Genomic DNA, 23,798 nt, shown 5'->3' on the forward strand with positions numbered 1-23,798 from the left:
ACAATATATTATGTCAATGTTTATTATCCACCTGGTTTATACACTTCTATATTTGCATTTATTATCCCTACCATTATCTGACTGACTACAATGGCATAACTTGTAGCAAGACACTAGGTGTCTGTTGGAAGTAAGCTCTGCTACGTTCAATGGAATTTAGTACATAGTAGAATGTGTGAAAATGTAGCCATAATTTCCAGAGGGATGAAAAAAATCATGTTTTAATATATTTGTTTAAGGGCTTTTGCCTCATCCATCCTCCTTGCCTGTATTTGTCCTCTTTGGTTGAGTATTATGGCCATGCTTATAGGAGCACACGTTCTATCTTCTCTGCTTTAACTATTAATTATTAATGCAAGCTGGACCTTCTGCTGCTTTGCTCTTCATTTCACTCTCTTTACACATAAGCATCATTGGATTCAAGCACAGAATTTGAAGGGTACAGTTAAAAATCAACTCACTTCCTTTGGTCCTGGTGAAACTAGTGGTTGATGTTTTCAGATCTTACTGTTGCATGCTATGCAAAGCATTATTCAGGCAATCACACAAATGTTGATAGCGTGTTATTCTAACTTCAAACTTTATTAAACTAAGTTGTTACAATATGCAGTTTTCTTTCCAATAGCCCAGGAATATGAAACTTCCACTCCTCCTGGCTGCACCATAGAGCTTTTAGAACCTCAAGGCAGGTCATGTCTCCTTCCCTTTCCTCCTCAGTGGGAAATCACAGCTGTAATCCCTTGCCATGTTCCTCTCCTAGCTGCTTGGCCCACTTTAAGAAAAGCTGCAGGAAGATCACCCTTGGAGCTGCTTTCTCTGAGAACCCCTCCAGCTGCAGGTTTAATGCAAGAACCACTTAGTTATTTTGGTCTCTTTCAAGCAGGTTATCCTGGCAAGCTGAATGACAACTTGGAGAAAGTGAAGGAAGTGGTTTGGGGCACTCCTGTCATTTGAGTCCTTGGAGGGAGCTGGGGTGGGAGGGGAATCAAGATTGGCCAAGTTTCCATTTCATCCCATGAGATAGTCTCGGGATTAGGGCTGCTTAGTTCTTCAGATTCTATTCTAAAAGGATGTTCTGGAGTGCAGAAGTAGGCGAATGTAGCATTTCCCTGCAACCCTTTAAAGCAACGATATTTTCCCAAGGTCACATGGTAGCTGCAGAGAAATGAAACACGGTCCCAGGGAAAAGATACGACGATTACATACGGCTGCAGACAGGTGATAGGTTCTGGCCTTTTGTGCTCCTTTTAAAAATTATTACTGCAGTCTTGTTGAGCATGATTGACAACCAATGGCCATCTACATTTAGACCAAGATACTTGGCATCGTGTGTTCATGTCTGTGATTTATTTACACTATTATTGTCAGTAGATAATCACTGCAAAGCAGCACTGCGGAGTGGGTCCTACTCTTCCCGAGGAAGAATTAGAGCAGCAGATATCTTACTAACGTTCCATAAGGCTATTTCTGAAAAGTACAATTTATTTGCATTTTCAAGAGAAAATCTTTTCCAAAAGACTCGGTATGAGGAACTGAGCGGAGCTCCCCTTTTCCTTGCTGGGGAGACTGGTTATTTAAGATGGAGCGGGGGGGGGAGGGGAGACGAAGTCTGAAGTCTGGAAGTCTGCGAGGAGTGGATGTGCCTGAGAAAGCACTGAAGGGCAAGGCAAACAGCAGGGTTGGAAGGTCGCTGCCAGGTATGACTCTAGTAGGGGCGCAATAATACTTTAACAAATAAATAAGATATAAAATAAAGTAAGTATTTTTTAAACTTGTTACCCTTCGATGACCTGGGATGCATCTTGGCCTTCACACAACCTGCCCTGGCCCGCAGTGTTGTTGGCCGGAGCAGAGGAGCGAAGAAATGCCAGGCGGAAAAAGGCCGTCATGAGCGACGGGCTGTTCTACAAGGACCCCCCTTCTTGCTCGCCCCGGCCCCGCCGACCTTCGGCCCTCCGCCAAGCCGGAAGTGAAGCGGACAATGCGGCCAAGGCGAGTTTGCAGCTCCCGGGGAGACTACTGGCTCGCTGGATAGCGGCCGCGGCAACGCCCTAAATCCGTCCTGTGCTTTAGAAGGCAGATGCCGGCCGAACTCCGTCCCCGCCGGGCTCTTCCCGGTAGAGGCGGGGGCCAGGTGCCCGCTCAGCTCCAAGCCCGCAAAGCTCCGGCTGTGGACAGCTGGGAGGGGTGGGACAGGCGAGCGAGCAAGGCTGAAAGGGAGGCGGGGTCGGGGGAGCCTCAGCGCGCATGTCCGCCAGCCGCCGGCCCCGGCCGCTGCAGCCGCGGGCGCCGCATCCAAAAGCTCGGCAGAAAGAGGGCGGCGGCTGAGCCGAGGAGGGCTTGGCGAGTGTCGGGACCCCGCCGGGGGCCCCTTCTCGGGCGGGCGCGGGCCTTCCGCCGGAGGGCCACGCCGGCCACGTGGGCCGCGCCGCGCCTCTTGAAGAGGGAGAGCCGCCGGGTTCGCGCCTGGCAAAGTCCCGGCTGCTGCTTGGCTTCGGGTCCTCGGCCCCGATGAATGGGCGGCCCCCGCGCCTGCCCGCCCGTTCCGCCCGCAGGTGTCCCTAGCAATGGCGCATCTCTGCAAGCTCCCGGGACTCAGCCGTGAGGCGGGGGGTGGCGCGGTCCAGCATCTGAGCGCCGGGCCTCAGGACTGTGCGTCGGGCGTGCAACCGGGCGCCGGCCATCCCTTCGCTCCTCCATCAGGCGCCATGGCCATGGCCTCCCTCCTGGGTGACGGCGGCGGGGGGGAGGAGTACCACTCCCCGGCATATCTCCGGAGCTCCGCTGAAGCCCCGCTGGCCGGCCGGCTGCACCCCGCACTAACTGGGAGCTGCCAGAGTCCCGCCGGGCTGCCCCGGAGCAGCAGCTACACTACGCTGACGCCCCTGCAACCTCCCCTGCCGCCCACCTCCACCGTTTCGGCCAAGTTTCCTCCCCATCCCCAGTCCCAGCCCCACGCGCATGACAGGCTGGCGGCCAACTTTACGCTCTTGTCCGACAATCTCTACCCCTCGCCGTACCCCAAAGAAGTGGCCGGCCTGGGGCGGACCCTCTCCCCGCTGAGCGGACTCCACAACACCCAGCAAGGACTGTCGCATTATGGCCACGCCGGAGTCGCCATGCCGGCCGAGAAAATGCTCACCCCCAGCGGCTTCGAAGCCCAGCACCCACCCCTCTTAGCCCGGCCGGGCAACCAGCATCTCACCCCGACTACAGCCGGCCTAGTTCCGCTTGGCCGGATTCCTCACCAACCTCACACCCACCTGAGCGCCCAGGGGCACGGGCAGACCCAGGCCTCCTCCAGGGAACCTAAGCCCGCCGCCGCCTCGCAAGGGAGCAACTCGGGGCAGCTGGAAGAGATCAACACCAAGGACGTGGCCCAGAGGATCACCACCGAGCTGAAGCGCTACAGTATCCCGCAGGCCATCTTCGCCCAGAGGGTCCTCTGCCGCTCGCAGGGAACGCTTTCCGACCTGTTGAGGAATCCTAAGCCCTGGAGCAAGCTCAAATCCGGGCGGGAGACCTTTCGCAGGATGTGGAAGTGGCTGCAGGAGCCCGAATTCCAGCGGATGTCTGCGCTCCGATTGGCAGGTGAGGGGCAGCGTTGTGAGCACAGGCTGAGGGGCAAGACCCATCTTCCTGGGATCCCGCTGTAGAAACCTCGCAAAAGAGGCAACACTCTCCCTCCTGCGCCCGATGGGAAGAGAGGAAAGGAGGCTCTGGCCTTCAGAAAAAACGGGACTAAGTCAGTCCTGTGCCAGGCGGGCCCGCCTACGAAGTCCCCTCCCTCATCCTGCCCGGTGCCAGGGACTGCGGGAAGGCCAGAGATTCCCGGCCTCGCTGCAGACGTTGCTTTGGTGTTCCTGGCAGTGTAGGGCCGCCTCTCCTTGCACACGAACCAGCCTCCAGACTGAATGCTGCTTGTGCCTTTCTGAAGCGTTTCCAGATCGGGAGAAAACTGGTGGGAGTTGGCTCGCAACTCGATCCTCCAGTCAAATCCGGAACCGTTTGGTTAGCTGTTCTAATTTTCCCGGGAAGGGCAGAAGCCCTTCCCAAATGGTTGTGGGTCACCTCCGGGGGCCTGGGTGGGTGGATCTGAAAAGTTATGTGCTTTGGAGGAGCGGGAAAATAGAAAGTGGGGGAGGGGAGAGATTTGCCCTGTAAGTGAGGCTCTTGAACGAAGCTTTGTGAAGCTCAAGCCTTCCCCCGGCCAGAGGCAATTGAGCTGGCAGGATCTAGGCGTTGATGGAACGGCTTTCCTCGAGTCGTGCAGGTCAACGGCGTCCTGGACGCCGACGGCAGAGTAGCCCAGAGCTTAGATTTTAGGAGGCGGCAAGAGGTTTTCCTGCTCTTGGGGCGGGAAGACGGCTTGTCCCTTACTGGCGTGGAGAGCAACTCTCCTTTCCCCAGAGGAAAGGAAGCTGAACCGATCCCTGGCCGCAACCGAAGAGATCCCGGGGCTGCTCAAGTCGCCCTTCCTCGGCCAGGAGTTCCTTTGCTCTTGCCAAGGCTTCCTTGTTTTCGGCTGCTGCTGCTACTCAAAATCCCTGTTGGAGCTCGGTCCACACAGAAGCAGCGAAAACCACACAGAGTAACTTCGCAAGCAGGTCCTGTGCGAAGGAGAGCGGCTACTGGGGCGTGAAGAAGGCCCAATGTCGCTGGAGGACAACTTTCCAAAGGGCTGCGCCGGCGAGGACAGGCCTGGGCTGCTCCGACCCTTGTTGGTCGGAGAGGAACAGGCGCCCTCGTTGCCTGTCTCCTGTCGTCAAGGGCAGAGAGCGGAGAACGGCGCCCCGTGAAGTGCCCTCAGCAAATGTGGACCGGCTAGCTAGCCCGCGCCGCCCTTTTCTCGGCCGGTTCCCGAAATGAGCCATTCGCGCCCAAGTGGCTGCAAGGGCTCGCTTGTGGAAGAAAAGCGTTTCCCAAGGGAGGGGCGAAGGGGCAGGAGAGGCCCGGTTTCTCCTCTGCTTCCGGCATTTCTCTCCGCACCAACAATGCTCAGAAAAATGCCGCGTGGATGTTGTGCCTATTCAAACAAAGGCTTTTTCTTAGAATTAATGGCAGCTTCGCGAGATTTATTGCGTTTGCGATTATACCGCGTTTCTCTGGAGTTCCTGCCGCTCGCGCCGATGGCCTTCAAGAACCCATCCCGGCCGAGCGGTGGTAACTCCTGCAAGTGAAGGTACGTCCTGAGGCGTTTCGCGGTGCTCCGTCCTCCTTGCCTTGTCAAGTCCGGAATTTAGCAGAGCATGGGTCTCCTACTTTAACCCCGCTGCCACTGCTACTTCTAGTTTCTTGGCCAAATTTGCTCTTAGAAAAGGCAACCAGGATTGTCTTGTATTCGATCCTATGAACAGCTACTTAGTAAGAATCCCTCTGGAACTCACTAGATAAGGTCAGATAAATATCTCTAGTCAAGGATCCCTAAAATGGGCCAATAAATGTATTTCCTTTATATTCTACAAGTCTTTAGTGCTCAAAAACGTAATGCTTCCTTACCGCAGAAAATTATGCAGGAAATTTATTTATTTATTTATTTATTTTATTTATTTTATCGTATTTGTATACCGCCCTATCTCCCTAGGGACTCAGGGCGGTTCACAGGCAAATAAAAAGGTACATATAAATACAGAATAAAATATCAATTAAAAAACTTATTCTACACAGCCAAATAGTTAAAAAGAACAATATAAATAATAAAACCCATTAAAACCCGTATAAATTTAAAATCTAATCCAGTCCTGCGCAGATGAATAGATATGTTTTAAGCTCGCGGCGGAAGGTTCGGAGGTCCGGAAGTTGACGAAGTCCTGGGGGGAGTTCGTTCAAGAGGGTGGGAGCCCCCACAGAGAAGGCCCTTCCCCTGGGTGTCGCCAAACGACACTGTCTAGCAGATGGCACCCTGAGGAGTCCCTCTCTGTGAGAGCGCACGGGTCGGTGAGAGGTATTCGGTAGCAGCAGGCGCTCCCGTAAATAGCCCGGCCCTATGCCATGGAGCGCTTTAAAGATAGTTACCAGAACCTTGAAGCGCACCCGGAAGGCCACAGGTAGCCAGTGCAGTCTGCGCAGGAGAGGTGTCACATGGGAGCCACGAGGGGCTCCCTCTATCACCCACGCAGCCGCATTCTGAACTAACTGAAGCCTCCGGGTGCCCCTCAAGGGGAGCCCCATGTAGAGAGCATTGCAGTAATCCAGACGAGACGTCACGAGGGCGTGAGTGACCGTGCATAGGGCATCCCGGTCTAGAAAGGGGCGCAACTGGCGAACCAGGCGAACCTGGTAGAAAGCTCTCCTGGAGACGGCCGTCAAATGATCTTCAAAAGACAGCCGTTCATCCAGGAGGACACCCAAGTTGCGCACCCTCTCCATCGGGGCCAGTGACTCGCCCCCAACAGTCAGCCGTGGACTCAGCTGACTGTACCGGGATGCCGGCATCCACAGCCACTCTGTCTTGGAGGGATTGAGCTTGAGCCTGTTTCTCCCCATCCAGACCCGTACGGCTTCCAGACACCAGGACAGCACTTGGATAGCTTCGTTGGGGTGGCCCGGTGTGGAAAAGTACAGTTGAGTGTCATCAGTGTACAGCTGGTACCTCACACCGAAGCCACTGATGATCTCACCCAACGGCTTCATATAGATGTTGAACAGAAGGGGTGAGAGAATCGACCCCTGAGGTACCCCACAAGTGAGGCGCCTCGGGGCCGACCTCTGCCCCCCTGTCAACACCGTCTGCGACCGATCGGAGAGATAGGAGGAGAACCACCGATAAACGGTGCCTCCCACTCCCAATCCCTCCAACCGGCGCAGCAGGATACCATGGTCGATGGTATCAAAAGCCGCTGAGAGGTCTAATAGGACCAGGGCAGAGGAGCAACCCCTATCCCTGGCCCTCCAGAGATCATCCACCAACGCGACCAAAGCCGTCTCCGTGCTGTAACCGGGCCGGAAACCGGACTGGAACGGGTCTAGATGGACAGTTTCCTCCAGGTGCCGGGGAAACTGACATGCCACCATACTCTCTACAACCTTCGCCGCGAAGCGAAGGTTTGAGACCGGACGATGATTACCTAAAACAGCCGGGTCCAGGGAAGGCTTCTTGAGGAGGGGCCTCACCACCGCCTCTTTCAAGGCGGTCGGAAAGACTCCCTCCAACAAAGAAGCACTCATAATCGCCTGGAGCCAGCCTTGTGTCACCTCCTGAGTGGCCAGTACCAACCAGGAGGGGCACGGGTCCAGTAAACACGTGGTGGCATTCAATCTACCCAGCAACCTGTCCATGTCCTCGGGAGCCACAGGGTCAAACTCATCCCAAACAATGTCAACAAGACCGCCCTCAGACGCCCCATCTGGATCCCCGCAATTTTGGTCCAGACCGTCCTGAAGCTGAATGATTTTATCGTATAGATAACCGTTAAACTCCTCAGCACGTCCCTGCAACGGGTCATCCCGCTCTCCCTGGTGAAGGAGGGAACGGGTCACCCGAAACAGGGCGGCTGGGTGGTTATCTGCCGACGCAATGAGGGACGAGACGTAGCAACGTCTCGCTTCCCTCAGTGCCACAAGGTAGGTCCTATTATAGGACCTAACTTGTGTCCGATCAGCCTCCGAACGACTGGACCTCCACGAACTCTCTAGGCGTCTTCTCCGGCGTTTCATCCCCCTCAGCTCCTCGGAGAACCAAGGAGCCGGTTGGGATCTACGCCTGGTCAGAGGCCGCAAAGGCACGATGCGGTCTAAAGCCCCAGCCACGGCCCGTTCCCAGGCCGCGACTAGTTCCTCAGCCATGCCGTGAGCCAGACCCTCAGGAAATGGCCCAAGCTCCATCTGGAACCTCTCCGGATCCATCAGGCGCCTGGGACGGAACCAACGTATTGGTTCCACCTGCCTGCGGCGGTGAGTAGCGGTCAGAAAGTCCAGGTGAAGGAGGGAGTGATCTGACCATGACAAAGGTTCAGTGACTACATCCCTCAAGTCCAGATCCTTCAACCACTGACCAGAGATAAAAATCAAGTCCAGCGTGCCACCCCCTGTGTGAGTAGGGCCATCGACTACTTGGGTCAGGTCCAAGGCCGTCATGGAAGCCATGAACTCCGAGCTGCTGTCGATAAAATAAATAGCAAATAAATAAATAAATAAATAAATAGCAAATAAATTATATTTTTATTTTCTTGTATTAATTCTAACTAATTCTAATTATCAGTATTAGTATATATTAGCTGCTAAATTTACTTCCTGCCTTTTATGCAGGAGCTCAGCTGGATTTTCAGTTTGTTCCATGATAACTATCCTGTGTGGCAGGCTAAGTTAAGGAGGCTAGGAAGGACTGTTCCAAAATTGCAATGTCCCTGGCTTGGGGGATATTTGAACCTGGGTCTTCCTGCTCTTAAGACAAGCAAGCCATTTAAACCAGCGTTCACCAACTGGTGGTCTGCAAAATTTTTTTGGTGGTCCGCAGAAAAATTATTTGCATTTTTAATATTGCATTAAATCAGGGATCCTCAAATTACGGCCCTTGGGACAGATATGTTTGTGTTGCTGCAGAGAGTCTCCCCCTTTGGGGATCTTTTTGTGCAGGCTGGAGGGCAGAAATTCCAACTTGGGGTCTGCTTCAGCCTCCTGATGTGGGGCTTTGGGCGAAGGCTGGAGGGAAGCGTCACTGGTGGCGAAAAGCCAGAGGGCCTTGTTCCAGTGGGACTGCATCATGGCCTGGAGCTGGCTGACCATCTCAGCCCACTGAGCCTCCAGGTGCCATTATCTGGCTTTGCACTCCTGCAGGTCTTCCCTCTGCTTGGAAAGCCTATGCTCGTAGTCCTCAGTGAGGTGCTTCTGCTGAGCCTCCTTCTCTGCCAGATTCAATTTGAACTGAGCCAGCTGTTTTGCCAACTCTTTCTTGTGGTGTCTACTTAGCTCCAACACTGCTTCCTGTTGGGGCCCTAAGGAGCCCAGGCGGCGGGCAGGTGAGGAGTGGGTGGGAGGAAAGGGGCAAGTAGAGTCCCGCAAGGTGCCCCTCAATGTGAGTGACATGCCCACCCAGTCACATGCCCACCTAGCCATGCCAACCCAGCCGGTCATTAGGCAGATCATATTAGTGATCCATGGGATTTAAAATTATGAATTTATTGGTCCCTGAGTTTCAAAAGGTGGTGACCCCTGATTTAAACCATCCTATATGACACCAACATATCTTACTAAATAAAGCAGCTTTCTATAAAAGAGAGTGTACATTTGAGAAACAGTCCTGCATAGTGCTCTGTAATTCTTTCCCGGGATCAGGAGACAGCACGGTTCTTAAAACAAAGGCACTTATTTTCTTGGCTTCAGGACTTTTTCTCACCTTGATGGAGAAACCTTGAGTCAATATGCATGGACTGAGGCCCTTTGTCCATTCAGAGTTCTCTCACTTTAGGTTGCTGAGGGGCCTCCTTGCAGGATCTTAACCCAGCCCAGATAAACATTTTCACATTCTGGTGAGAGAGAAGCTCTGAGGATGGGTTCCAGCATGAGTCCGAAAAGCTAAGAGTTAAACCTCTGGACCTAGTGACTGACCCAAATTGGATCCTGCAATGTTCTCCAATAATACATAGATTTGCCTTCATTTATAAACAATTTCTGCTGATCTTTCCCTTCAGTTAGGTTAAGGCCTGAATGTCATGGATTCAGTAGGGAGAAGCTGAACACTGAGGAAAAATTGACAGCTCTTTATTCGATCTACTTTATAAAGTTTGCAAAGTTTTTTTTATAGAGGTTGAAAGCTGCAGGGTGGAAGATCCTAGGAATCTGATTGGCTAGTCAGGGTGGACATCTGTATTCCTTAGTCTGTGTATCTGGGTTTATTCCTACTGTTAGGCAAAATGGACCTTTCAGGAGGGCAGGAGAGCTGGGGAAGCCCTCGTGAAGGAGATGGAGGGTGTCAGTTGATGGAGGTTGAAAGGTTGGGATTTCTGAGCTTGTTACTATATTGCAAGCACATCCTATGGCTTTGCAAGCTGTGGAGGTTTTTATGCTTTGGTTCAGATTAGATCGCAGGGGAGCTTAAGTTGTGGCAGGGATGGTCAATTTGGACCTAATGGGATTGAGCCAAGAGGGGACTGGGCCTGACCTCAGTCATATCTAAAAGAGGATGCTTGTCGGTGCCCTCTCCATTGTGTTTCTTAGGTTTATTTTTTCCACTAAACTATCCATCTCTCTCTGGAGAATACAATGTTTGTTGACCCATAACTAATCTCTGTTTTGCCTCTATTGCATCTCTTCTGAATCATTGCGGTGATCATGCCAGTCATATCTACACAGTGATGGGCTCCCTCTTCTGTCACCCCTTTTCAGCACATCATCAGCCAGCAGGGATGGTGGCTCCTGTATGACTGAGCTTCTATCAGGACTTGAAGTTGGTTGGGCTGCCCCTCTTGTGAGACCTCACTTGGACATTCCAATAATAAAAGGAAATAAAGAAATGGTTTTAAGAAGATGTAATTGCCGAGGGGAAAAGGAGAGACTCTGAGACCCTGTCGGGACTGTGGACCTAGCTAGGTCCTCATTAAAGATGTTCAGATGCTGTGGATATTCATGTACCAGAGATGGTTTGATAGTGGTCTCTACCAATGCTTGTCTGCTCATCCTCTAGAGATGCCTTAGAGGTGAATTCCAGGACTCCTTAGGAAATACTGGATGAGGCTGTTGTGAGACTGAGAGAGAAGGGAAGGCCAAAGCCTCACTGACCCAAGACAGCATTCCCATTTGTGGATACAGACCCCCAATGTAGGCGTCGGGTGTTCCTAATGAACAGGCCGCCTCCAAAGAAATGACTTGCTTGGGAAAGGAGCTATGCTATTCGCCACAGGGTCATCTTCTTCCAGAGGATTTCATGGCTTGCAGCTGGTGCTTGACAACTGTTGTTTAGATTTCACTGCTGCATTCAGGCAGTGGAGGAAGCTGGGATGCCCACTCTTGCTGTGGCCACTCACCCCTTCATTCTCACTCTAAGCAAAATAAAGCTTTTTATTGGGGGAAACGCTTATTGCGGCTTTTCCTGACATCAATATTGTGGTCATTTCACTAGTATGGACTAGTGTGGATACCAAAAGTCGCTTGAATTGTGTAATTTTCAGCCCCAGTTCACTGGCCAGGCACTATAATAAAAGCCTCTCCAAAGCTCTTCTTTAGACTCTTGTATTCCTTTCTCATTTATGAGAAAGGAAGTGCCATCTAGCGGTTGCAAGTACTATGGAAAATCGGGAGCCCACTTGATTTAATAACCTAGCAGTAGTTGCTTCACTTAATTGTATAAAAAAGGGAGAAATATTGCACATCGATTAATCCATTTCCCCACACTTAATATTGATTGGCCTGTCCATCCTAAAAACCGTAGCCATTCAATTCACAGTCACTTACATTCTAAAAACCTTGGAAATTAGTAATATATGCCTATCTGGTGAAGAATGAATTCCACTGAACTCCAATGGTTTTTCAGTTGTCTTTAAGACCGCATTGTAAATATTCTACTTAAAAATACAGCGTTTCTTTATTAAAACCCTTTTATTATATAAGATTGTTATAAAAAAGAAGTCTCTCGTATTTACCCCAAGTCTGAAAGTGATTTCTTCGTAATATTGCAGCTTGCAAACGGAAGGAGCAAGATCAAGGAAAAGATGGAGGAAATGCACTCAAAAAACCCAGACTGGTCTTTACTGATGTTCAACGCCGAACTCTCTATGCAATATTCAAGGAAAATAAACGTCCTTCCAAAGAATTACAGATCACCATTTCCCATCAGCTGGGCCTGGAGCTGAGCACAGTTAGCAATTTCTTCATGAATGCACGAAGGAGGAGCCTGGATAAATGGCAAGATGAGGGCTGTGTGGACTCAGGCTCTTCATCCTGTTCTTCTAGCACTTGTACCAAAGCTTAAAGGAAAGGCTGCACATTTAGCCTTGGTGAAAGACCTTTAAAACCACCCAGAGTTGCTGGGAGTTGGGTGGTATATATATTTAATAAATTATTGTTATTATTAAAACAAATGAGCAGGACCTCAAGGAAGCAGGTTTATACTTAACTCATTATAAGTCCAAAGAAACCAAAGACTTATTTCAACTGATTTTGAATTTGCTCTAAATAACAAATTTTCCTAGAATAGCTTGCAAAACAAAATGGTTAGAAGGAAGTAGAAGGAGAAAACTGATTTTTACACTTTCATTCTTGCATTTATCTACAGTTTTTGATCATCTAATGTTGGAGCATGGTGATAATTTGTTATCAAAATACCTGTCCTCAGATATGGCTCCTCATGTCCATGGCAAAACCACAGAGATGAATATTTAGTGGATGCAACAGTAGCAAGGAAGTTTTCTAGGGCAATTACAAGCCTAAAGCAGGAAATTATTAACGTTCATTTTAACAATATGGTTTCAGTTGATGGTCTGCCAGTATAAACTCTGAATGCAAGTTGAAAGAAGGTAAAGACATTTTGACTCTTATGCAAACCAGTTACATTCTCTTTGTTTACTTAGTAATAGAGCTATTCTTTACCTTTCTCCAAACTACGGTTTCCTTGCAAAAGGATCAAAAATAGTACCAAAGAACACATTTAATATACTGCTGGTATTTTTTTGCAATTATTTTACTACTTCAAAGCTATTTTTACATTCAATTCTATGCAGAGTTTTGGGAAAAACTAATTAATAGTAACAACAGACAAGAAAGACTTTTATTCTAGCTGTGAAAATATTTTTCATTGTTTTCCAGAAGTGATCAGAACATATAGCTCACACCCATGTGAACCACAGGTTGTCTTTCCACATCTCAGACAATCTTTTTTTATATTTAATCTTCTGCAGAAGTGTGTTTTAGTCGAGCTCTCAAATACTGTCCATTTTATATGCATGCTTGCATTTATATAGTTTATGCCCATAATATTGGAATGATTTAAAATGCCATAATCCTAGAACATAGGCTTAGCTCTGAGCAGCAAACTGACAAGAAGTGGTCTAGATCCCATCCAAGATACATACATACTATTCATTTATATATTTATATTTACTTATTTATTTATTTATTTATTCATTCATTCATTTCCCCAGTAATTAAAACTAGATATGATTAGGATTTGGGAGTATTCACACTATATCTGCAGAAATAAAGAAAATGAATATCACTTCCCTCGAGAAGACTTCATAAAGAAGTCTTCAGCATGGCATCTCAGACAACGACCCAGCGACAAAGGAATATCAGAACTCCAGCCAAGAAGACTAGTTTAATCTGCCGCCATAATGGTAGGATAAAGAAGATGGCTGTACAATATGGTTTTACTCTCCTGAGATGCAGTGATGTTGTAATGGCTTCAGAACCGTCTGCTGTTATGCCCACTAAGTGATCTGTATGTAAGGGGCATGTTTCCAAGGAAGCCAACTTTGACTTTCTTTGCATCACATTTCTTATACAGAAAGTCATACAGATGACAATCTCTACTGCTGTATTGGAACATGCTGAAATTTGAGTGCAGAGGTAACTTCCTTATCTAGTTAGCAGAAAATTATCACATGAAAATTAACACTGGCATTCTTCATTCATTTCTGCATTCATTCTTTCTCTCTCAGTTTGTTGCAGGTTAACTCGGCAGACTGTTGCTTTATAGCGGAAGGAATACTTCTTCAACCATGCTAATGCGCATCATGTTCTCTGCTCTTTTTTTTGGTGGTGTGCCACATAAGCAGTCATCTCACGTAGGATGGTTTCATCCTTAACTGCCAATCATCTCAAATAACCTGTGGGATATTTGGGAACTTGGGGTGAATATCTATTATTTCCATGTGACTAGAAAAATGGTAAAATAGTTTGTTATTGAACTTTAAAAAGGCACAGGGAACGTAGGAAACTCAGGAAAAAATAATAAAAAATATTTTTCACAAGATTGCAACAAGCAACCTTTTATTTAAAGCGCAAGATTGATAGCTATTGTGGCACAATAGTACTCATGGCAAATATAGGTCAAAAGGAAATAGTGAAGTAAGAAGGGAATTTTAAAAGCTGGTTTTGTCTGCATAAATGTAAAATTTGGTATTTAAGTTTGTTTATACAGATAGTCCTTGAAGTCTGTAGAGATTCTTAGTCATCCAGGTTATGGTTGTCCCAAAGATGCTTTGAAACAGATAGCCCTTGACTTGCAACTGTTCCTTGAGTGACATTCAAAGTTACAATGGCACTGAAAAATGTGACACAATATGTTTTTCACACTTGCGGCCACGGTTGCAGCATCCCCATGGTCACGCGATCAAAAATTTAGCATATGGAAACTGGCATGTATTTTTGACAGTTGCATCGTCCCAGGGTCACGCGACCACCATTTGAACCTTCTCAGTTGGCTTCCAACAAGCAAAGTCAATGTGGGAAGCCAGATTCGCTTAACATGTACAATTCACTTGCCAACTGTGGCAAAAAGGTCACAACATGGGACACAACTCATTTAACAAGTGGCTTGCTTAGCAATGGAAATTTTGGGCTTCATCATACTCATAAGTCAAACACTACCTGTATACATTCAGTTTCAGTTTTTGCCTATATATATTTTTGCCCACAGGAAGGAAAGCAATTCACCCTCGTTTTCCTGAACCGAAAGCAAGAAGGCTGTAGGGAAAATGTTCAGCGACAGAACACTGTAGACTTCAGTTCCGACAAATCTTGTAAGGTGTCGCTAAAATGTCTAAGTACAGAAAAGAATTTTGCTCTTTGTGAAAGTTAAGCCCTGGCAAGGACTCGATAGCCTCTCTGCCCATTATAAATATATTTAAACCAGTTAGTTGATATCGATTATAACGTTAAACCCACTTACGGCATTGGTTAGTTGTTTTTAGAAGAAGCAGCAAGAGGCTGGTTTTGGACTTTACGCTACAGGGTTTTCTACAATTGCTGTAGAACATGAAGCTTCTTTATTTGCTGACTTCCTTATATGTGGATCTGATATCACTTTCCAGCAAAGGCCAAGCTCTCACATGGGACTGCATGGTAGAAGAAAAGCAAATCAATACCTAAATTATGGAAAGAAGAAAATCAGCAAACCCTGATCCCGATTGTGGCCCTGCACTTTCTTCATAAGAGTTGCTATCCAGAGCTGCTTCCATCCAGACCTCTGTTCACATATATGCATCCCCACCAGGGGAGGGCATCCTTTTCAGAAGGTAAGGCCTGTGCTTGCATTTCGTACAGGTCCAATAAGAGTAGCCTGGAAGGCTACAGAATCGGGTTCAAGGCCACCTTGGGTAATTTCACCGCATACAATTTCGCCTGGCACAAACTGTACCATGCCACTGCCTTTGCCGAAGAAAGGTATTCTGTCTGTACCCAAAGCCGGTATAATAACGGCGGCACCAATTTTTCATGCTTTTCTTCCTTGAGAAACTCTGACCTTTACCAAGCAAAGAGAATGTAATGGCACATTTTTATCAAGCTGTTGTTATATTCAGGCACAATCAGTATGCAGAATTGGTTGATTTTACAATAAAGACCATAACTTGTGTGGAAAAAGCAAAATCAAGAATACTTACACTTACTGAGAAGAAGAAGAAAGAAGAGTATCACCCCATGCAATTTATCACATGAAACAGAGATGCTACCTCATTCCATTTTCCATGGGTGATTATAATTACACTGATGAAAACCAACAATTTTTTCATGCATGACCTGCATCTGAAAAGGGAACCTGTGCTGCTAAACCTTGCATTTTCTATCTGTAAAGTTGCTTTCCTAACTGTACAGCGGTAATATGTTTACAACACTATTCCTTCAATAACAGAACAATAAAACTCGAGACCAGGTTGCAAATCACATTAAACTGGACGAGTGCCTTGCTTGAACTAAAGCATTACACCACTTTTGATCTCTTTAGACCTTACTGTATAGATAATCTCCGAATACCTCAGCCTAATGGAATGGCCATGGAAAATAAAAGGAATACTTATTCACAATGGTGCTTTTTGCCAAGTTGATGTACCGTTCAACTTTCCTTGCTAGCAAAGAACAAGGGTTTTGCTTTGCTTTCTGTTCCTTTGCCAGCAACCCAAAGGTTCTTTGCAAATGGCTTGAATCCTCTGAACAGCCAGACCGTGCATTACTTTGACTGTTCCCTGCAAATACATAATTGCATTAAATAATTACAATCATGTTATATGGAAACTCTGCAGAATTAAGCAGAAATTATTTGTTTGTTAATTGCCGTGCTTCGTTTAAGAATTGTATTATTTGTTCTGAAGTCATGATTTGTTAAGATGAGGCACATTCCCATTCTTTTGCTAGACTTGTTTTTTTTTTTAATCTTCTTGCCTCAAGCTACCGGTAAACACACACACTACTAATACATCTCAGAGAAGTTACTTTTTCTTGTTTGAAAGGTTTTTCAATGTTATTTTTACAGTGTACATTTGCGGTTTTTATTTTCTACTATATTAATTATGCTTCGCTAGGTTTATTTAATTGTCGTTTTACTTTACGATACTGTTGCGAATACATAATCATTACATCTTCCGTTCCATCCCTTTTGCTCCTGATCCCTGGAAATGACTGGCTTCTCCAGGCTTCACTCTCAGCAGTTTTAATACTGCAAGTCCCACACCTTACCTCCAAGGTCAGCTGCAGTACATGCCATAGTGAGTCTTCAAGGTAGTTCTTTGATCCCAAAGAAGGCAGAGCTACACTCTATGTGTTTACACGATTTGTATTCTTTAACATTTTGTGTATGCATAAGTATAAAGAGATGAGATAGGAAAAGTGGTAAATGTTTAAAAGCACTGAGAACTGTGACACTTCATAGCTTTGTGTCCCCCACATTTTTTTGATGTTTACATAGAGTTACACGTAAGAATAATGAAGAATATGAAACCAAACTAACCTAATGTGAATTTGGAAATGATCTACAATAAATAATGCAAGCAATGATTACTTTTCATTGGGCAAAGATACTGAATAGTTTATTAAAATTTGGGGGTAAAAACTATGCTGGATTTAAAGTAGCACAGGAATAAGAGATGTGTTAGTGTACATAGCACGTGGGGCGAGGGTGGGGTTGAGAACGATCCTTGCATTGCCTCCAATTTTAGGTTTCTTTATTAGCATTTTTAAAAGGTGATATCAGTACTATTAACATGGCATTTCAGGCTGCTTCTGTATCAATAAGCATGTTTTTCTTTTAGCCAAGGTCATTTCTTTCATATGCAAGAACTCACCTTTTCAGCAGCTATATAATAGAAAGCGTATTTTGAAAATCCTCGGATGTACTTGCAACTTTTACAAAAGATATAAGCCTAACTGGAAAAGAGTAATGCAATCCATAAATTTTGTCACTTGTGGAACGTTAGCTAGAATCAATGTTTTCTATTTTTCAAACTTCACAGGCAATCAATATATTTTGTTGCTTTATCATTTACTTACTGGTGTCTATCATGTGTACCAAATGTACGCATCCTTTGTTTCTATACCCTATAAAAAGACTTGACCCTCCCCACCTTAATTAACACTTTTTGCTTTACCTGAATTAGTTGGTAGTTTGTGCTTTCAGTAGGCCAAGAAGCCCCTTTGCAAAGGGAGAGGCGTTTTCTCTCCCAAATTCAGGGATCTTAGCTCCATGCACATTTGGGGTGCCTGAGTTTTGAAGAAACATTTGGCTATCCATCATCAGGATATCCCTTTTTCAGCGATGAACACGTTGAGGAGCCGTTCCTTGTGTGTCTGGCTTTTCCTTTTTAATTTGCACTCAAGTAGAGACCGTATTCTTCACTTATCACATTCACTACAGTGCTATTATGGAAACAGTATGTATCAGAGGGGACTTGCAAACAAAAGACATGCACCAATATTTATAGATTTCAGAAAGGAGGGGAAAATAATGCCTACATACATCTTCGTAGGTAATAGATGTTGGATTACTACCTTCCCTTTTGCTTTTCTTTTGAAAGAGAACAATTGTGTTTGTGTTGTAAGAAATAGGTCAGAGGGGACTATAGATCCTTAAGGAAATGTTAACGATAAAACCTACAACAGGCTCTGGTGGACAGCCGGCTCCAAGGTTAAATTCTTTGCTTCCATTTGGTTCAGTTTTTAATTAACAGAATTGAAAGGGACTTTGGAGGTCTTCTAGTCCAATCCCTTCTCTAGCAGACACCCTATCATTTCAGCGACAGAAACAGTGCCATCATGTGGTCCAAGCAGGTATAGCTGCCACAAAAAGAAAAAATAAATAAATGGCACTTAAAAATTGTTATGCTGTACCTTTATTACGGAGAAGGAAATGGCAACACACTCTAGTATCTTTGCCATGAAAACCCCATGGACGGTACCAAAAGGCAAAAAGATATGACACCGGAAGATGAGCCCCTCAGGTCGGAAGGTGTCTAATACGCTACTGGGGAAGAGCAGAGGGCTAGTACTAGTAGCGCCAGAAAGAGTGAAGTGACCGGGCCAAAGTCGAAAGGACGCTCAGCTGCGGATGCATCTGGTGGCGAAAGGAAAGTCCAACGCTGTAAAGAGCTGTACTCTATAGGAACCTGGAACGTGAGATCCACGAATTGAGGCAAGCTGGACGTGGTCAAACGAGATGACAAGACCGAACATCGACATTTTAGGCATCGGTGAACTAAAATGGACAGGAATGGGTGAATTTAATTCAGATGACCATCAGGTATACTACCGTAGGCAAGAATCCCTCAGAAGAAACAGAGTAGCCTTCATAGTCAGTAAAAGAGTAGGAAAAGCAATACCGGGATACAGTCCCAAAACAACAGAATGATCTCAGTTCGAATCCAAGGCAAACCATTCAATATCACAGTAGTCCAAGTCTACGCCCCAACCACTGGTACTGAAGAGGCTGAAGTTGACCGGTTCTATGAAGACCTACAGCACCTTCTAGAATTAACACCCAAAAATGATGTCCTTATCATCATGGGGGATTGGAACCCTAAAGTAGGAAGCCAAAAGATAACTGTAATAGACAAGTTTGGCCTCGGAGTACAAAATGAAGCAGGGCACAAGCCGATAGAATTCTGTCAAGAGAATACGACGGTCATAGCAAACTCTTTTCCAACAACCGAAGATACGACTCTACACACAGACATCACCAGACAGTCAACACAGAAATCAGATCGACTATGTGCTCTGCAGCCAAACATGAAGACTCTCTATACAGTCAGTAAAAACAAGACCAAGAGCCGGCTGTGGCTCAGATCACGAGCTTCTTGTTGCAAAATTTAGGCTTAAATTGAAGAAAGTAGGGGAAAGCACTAGGCCACTCAGGGGCGCAACTGGCGCACCAAGCGTACTTGGTGGAAGGCCCTCTTGGAGATGGCCGCCAAATGATCGTCAAACGACAGCCGCCCATCCAAGAGGACACCCAAGTTGCGCACTCTCTCCGTTGGGGCCAATAACTCGCCCCCCACAGCCAACTGCGGCTGCTGAACCGGGGTGCCGGCATCCACAGCCACTCCGTCTTGGAGGGGTTGAGCTTGAGTCTGTTTCTCCCCATCCAGACCCGTACGGCTTCCAGACACCGGGACAGCACTTCGACAGCTTCGTTGGGGTGGTCCGGGGTGGAAAAGTACAACTGCGTATCGTCAGCGTACAGATGATAACTCACCCCAAAACCACTGATGACCTCGCCCAGCGGCTTCATGTAGATGTTGAACAGAAGGGGCGATAGAATCGACCCCTGAGGCACCCCACAAGTGAGGCGCCTCGCGGTCGACCTCTGCCCCCCTGTCAACACCATCTGCGACCGGTCAGAGAGATAGGAGGAGAACCACCGATAAACGGTGCCTCCCACTCCCAATCCCTCCAACCGGCGCAGCAGGATACCATGATCGATGGTATCGAAAGCCGCTGAGAGATCTAATAGGACCAGGGCAGAGGAACACCCCCTGTCCCTGGCCCTCCAGAGGTCATCCACCAACGCGACCAAAGCTGTCTCCGTGCTGTGACCGGACCGGAAGCCGGACTGGAACGGGTCTAGATAGACAGCTTCATCCAGGTACTGGGGAAGCTGCCATGCAACCACACTCTACAACCTTCGCCACAAAGCGAAGGTTGGAGACTGGACGATAGTTACCCAAAATAGCTGGGTCTAGGGAAGGCTTCTTGAGGAGGGGTCTCACCACCGCCTCTTTCAAGGCGGCGGGGAAAACCCCTTCCATCAATGAAGCATTTATAATTCCCTGGAGCCAGCCTCGTGTCACTTCCTGAGTAGCCAGCACCAGCCAGGAAGGACACGGGTCCAGTAAACATGTGGTTGCATGTAACCTTCCCAGCAACCTGTTCATGTCCTCGAGAGTCACAGACTCAAACTCATCCCAAACAACCTCAACAAGAGGTGCCTCAGCCATCCCACCTGGATCATCGCAATTTTGGTCTAAACTATCCCGAAGCTGAACAATTTTATCGTATAGATAACCATTAAACTCCTCAGCCCGTCCCTGTAGGGGGTCATCCCGCCCCTCCTCACGAAGGAGGGAGTGGGTCACCCGGAACAGGGCGGCCGGGCGGTTATCTGCCGACGCAATGAGGGTGGAAGCGTAGGAGCGCCTCGCCTCCCTCATTGCCACTAGGTAGGTCCTAGTGAAAGACCTCACTAGTGTCCGATCAGCCTCGGGCAGCTAGACCTCCAGGTGCTCTCTAGGCGTCTTCTCCGGCGTTTCATCTCCCTCAGCTCCTCAGAGAACCATGGAGCCAAGTGAGATCTACGCCGGGTCAGAGGCCGCAAAGGCACGACACGGTCCAAAGCCCCAGCCGCGGCCCGTTCCCAGGCCGCAACTAGTTCTTCAGTCGTGCCGTGGGCAAGATCCTCAGGGAACGGCCCAAGCTCCGTCTGGAACCTCTCTGGGTCCATCAGGCGCCTGAGACGGAACCAACGCATTGGCTCCGTCTCCCTGCGGTGGTGAGCGGCGGTCCGAAAGTCTAGGCGAAGGAGAAAATGATCTGACCATGACACCGGTTCTGTCACTAAATCTCCTAATTCCAGATCATTAATCCACTGTCCAGAGATAAAAATCAAGTCTAGTGTGCCTCCCCCCGTGTGTGTAGGGCCATCAGTTACTTGAATCAGGTCCATGGCCGTCATGGAAGCCAGGAACTCCTGGGCTGCCGTCGACGACAAGCCGGCCGATGGCAAGTTGAAATCTCCCATGACCAAAAGTCTGGGAATCTCAACTGCCACCTCAGCAAGCATCTCCAGCAGCTCAGGTAGGGCTGTAGTCACGCAGCAAGGAGCCAGGTACGTGATCAACAGACCCATCTGATTCCTATGGCCCCACTTCACAAGGAGGGATTCACAACCAGCTATCTGAGACACAGTGGACTCCCTCGGCTCTAGGCTTTCCTTAATCACAACCGCCACCCCCCCACTCCTACCCTCAAAACGACACTATAGAGCACTGCACACCAGAACAACTAGACACAAGAACAGTTTTTCCCCGAAGGCCATCACTCTGCTAAACAAATAATTCCCTCAACACTGTCAAACTATTTATTAAATCTGCACTACTATTAATCTTCTCATCGTTCCCATCACCAATCTCTTTCCACTTATGACTGTGACTGTAACTTTGTTGCTGGTAATCCTTATGATTTATATTGATATATTGACATCATTTGTGTTGTAAATGTTGTACCTTGATGAAGGTATCTTTTTTTTTATGTACACTGAAAGCATATGCACCAAGACAAATTCCTTGTGTGTCCAATCACACTTGGCCAATAAAAAAATTCCATTCCATTCCATTCCATTCCATTCCATTCCATTCCATTCCATTCCATTCCATTCTATTCTATTCTTCTCACTTTCTGATGTTCCCAGTGCTTGCATGCCTGGATTCTGGCACTGCAACCACTGGGCATTGACTCTCTGATCTCTCCACTCTTTGTCTCTCAAGTCTACCTCCTGTCTGATGGTTTTGTTCCCTTCTTTGACTTTGGTGCTGCCTTTGCTTTTCCTTGCTTCCAGCATACTGCAACATCTTAGACTGTAATGTTCTGGCTGTCCCATCCCTGGGCATGGATTCTGATTTTGCCACTCTGCCATTCATTGTAGCCTCTCTTGTTTCCCTTCCTTGACTTTGGTACCGCCACCGCTTTTCCTCGCCACCCTCTTAGCCACCGCATCTTCTCAGGCCCCGATGTTCCCAGGGCCCGTACGCCTAGATTCTGGCACCGTCACCACCGTGCATTGGCTGTTTTTGCAAGTCTTTGTCTCTTAAGTTTAGTCTGACTTTTGTTCCCTCCTTGACTTTGGCGCCGCTGTCGCTTCTCCTTTCTAGCTTACCGCACCACCATCTTAGGCTCTTGCCACATACACGTATACATCCGAACCGGACTGTGTTTTTTGTGTCATACAATATATCTGGGTATATGCTTACGTTTGTATTTGTCAGGTGTACGTAGTTTACGTTGGAGGGGATGACCCTTTGAGAGCCGTATGCAACGAAATTTCATTTTAACGTATCATATGCCGATCAGCGTACATTCAAAGTGACAATAAAGTTCTAAGTTCTAATGTTCCGGCTGTGCCACCACCCGGCATTGACTCTCCGATCTCGCCGCCGTCCATTATTTATAGCCCGTCTTGCGTTTCCCTCCCTTGACTGTAGCGCCACCGTGTTTTCCCTCGCTTCCAGCTTTACCTGCAGCATCTTCTCCGATTTCCCCAGCACCGGCACGCCTCGATTCTGGCACCACCACCAGCGTAACACGCCAGTAGGCCTGACTAATCAGCCTTTTCTGGCTTTCTCACACATCCATCAAGGCAGCAGCTCATTTCTGCAGTCTTCCTTGCCTCCTCCCCACCCAGAAATGAAACCTGAAAGATGCACATGGGAGAAATGATGTCACTGCCACTTTCAGTTTTCATGAAATTGTGTTAACGTTCACTGCTAGTATCCAGTTCGCGCGATTGTAATGCGTGTACGGGGCAATCCTGAAATAGACACCTCCCAGTCCTACTCGGGTCGAAGAAATGACAAGAGTTGGAAGGGACATTGTAGGTCATCTAGTCCAACACACACACCCCCGCCGCCCAAACAGGAGAGATAGACAGGCTCTCCGGAGGTCCAGGTCCTTGTTCCTTCACCCTCTTCAGAAGGGAAACCAACTCAGGTGACCCTGTTATTTCTAACATTTGCGAGTCTCACTGGGGCTAAAGAAAGTAATTCCAGGGGTCGCCCAGTGCAAACAGCTGTTCAAAATCGCCACTGAGAAAATGAACCGGTCTCCCTTCCCACCCAAGAGGTGGAATTAGGTATAGGGTCTCCTTCTTGAGCAGAAGGTTAGACTAGAAGACCTCCAAGTTCCCTTCCAGCCCTGTTGCAGGTCGTCTTCTATATATGACCACAGTTGAGCCCCCAATTTCCCTCGCTAAGGGAGATAAGTGAGTTTTGCTCCATTTTATGACCTTTCTCGCCACAGTTGTTAAGCGAATCACTGCAGTTGTTAAGTCAGTTACACAGTTGTAAAGTGAATCTGGCAAAGGTGGCATGGGGGTTAGGGTCAGGGTCGGGTGGGTTAGGGGTTGGGTTAGGGGTTAGGTTTAGGGTTAGGGTTTTTATTTTGTATCTTGTATTATTAAACCTTGTATTATTAACATTAATAGGGCAACAGGAGTCTCAGGGGCTACAACCGAGGTACAGAAGAAGGAATCCTTCAAGACCCAAACTGAGTTAAAAATATCTATGATGGTCTCAATGCTCACGGTAAGGGACAGAAAAGAGTGCCATTCTGGGGTTAAAGCAGGTTTTAGCAGCCACTCAAAGAAAAACCTTTTAAATGGCATTTTAAGGTTA

At 47.5% G+C, this 23,798-nt stretch overlaps 1 protein-coding gene across 2 annotated transcripts; it reads left to right on the forward strand.

The window, feature by feature from the left end:
* Positions 1-2,161: 2,161 nt before the first annotated feature.
* Positions 2,162-12,083, forward strand: ONECUT1 (one cut homeobox 1). Of its 2 annotated transcripts, none has more exons than XM_058156301.1 (2): positions 2,162-3,591; positions 11,613-12,083. In XM_058156301.1, exons 1-2 carry the CDS (start codon positions 2,568-2,570, stop codon positions 11,903-11,905), a joined length of 1,317 nt encoding a protein of 438 aa, XP_058012284.1. In that variant the 5' UTR covers positions 2,162-2,567; the 3' UTR covers positions 11,906-12,083. The 2 variants fall into 2 exon arrangements, 1 of the variants encoding a protein (XP_058012284.1); XR_009152016.1 differs by lacking the exon at positions 2,162-3,591 and adding an exon at positions 3,821-4,011 and having other exon boundaries at positions 11,613-11,742.
* Positions 12,084-23,798: the final 11,715 nt, after the last annotated feature.

This window comes from Ahaetulla prasina, chromosome 13, assembly GCF_028640845.1.
Source record: "Ahaetulla prasina isolate Xishuangbanna chromosome 13, ASM2864084v1, whole genome shotgun sequence".
NCBI classification, from domain to species: Eukaryota; Metazoa; Chordata; class Lepidosauria; order Squamata; family Colubridae; genus Ahaetulla; species Ahaetulla prasina.

Coding starts and splice junctions, on each gene's coding strand:
- ONECUT1 (XM_058156301.1), top strand. CDS start 2,568: ATGGCGCATCTCTGCAAGCTCCCGGGACTCAGCCGTGAGGCGGGGGGT. Junction 3,592..11,612: donor GTCTGCGCTCCGATTGGCAG/GTGAGGGGCAGC, acceptor GTAATATTGCAG/CTTGCAAACGGAAGGAGCAA.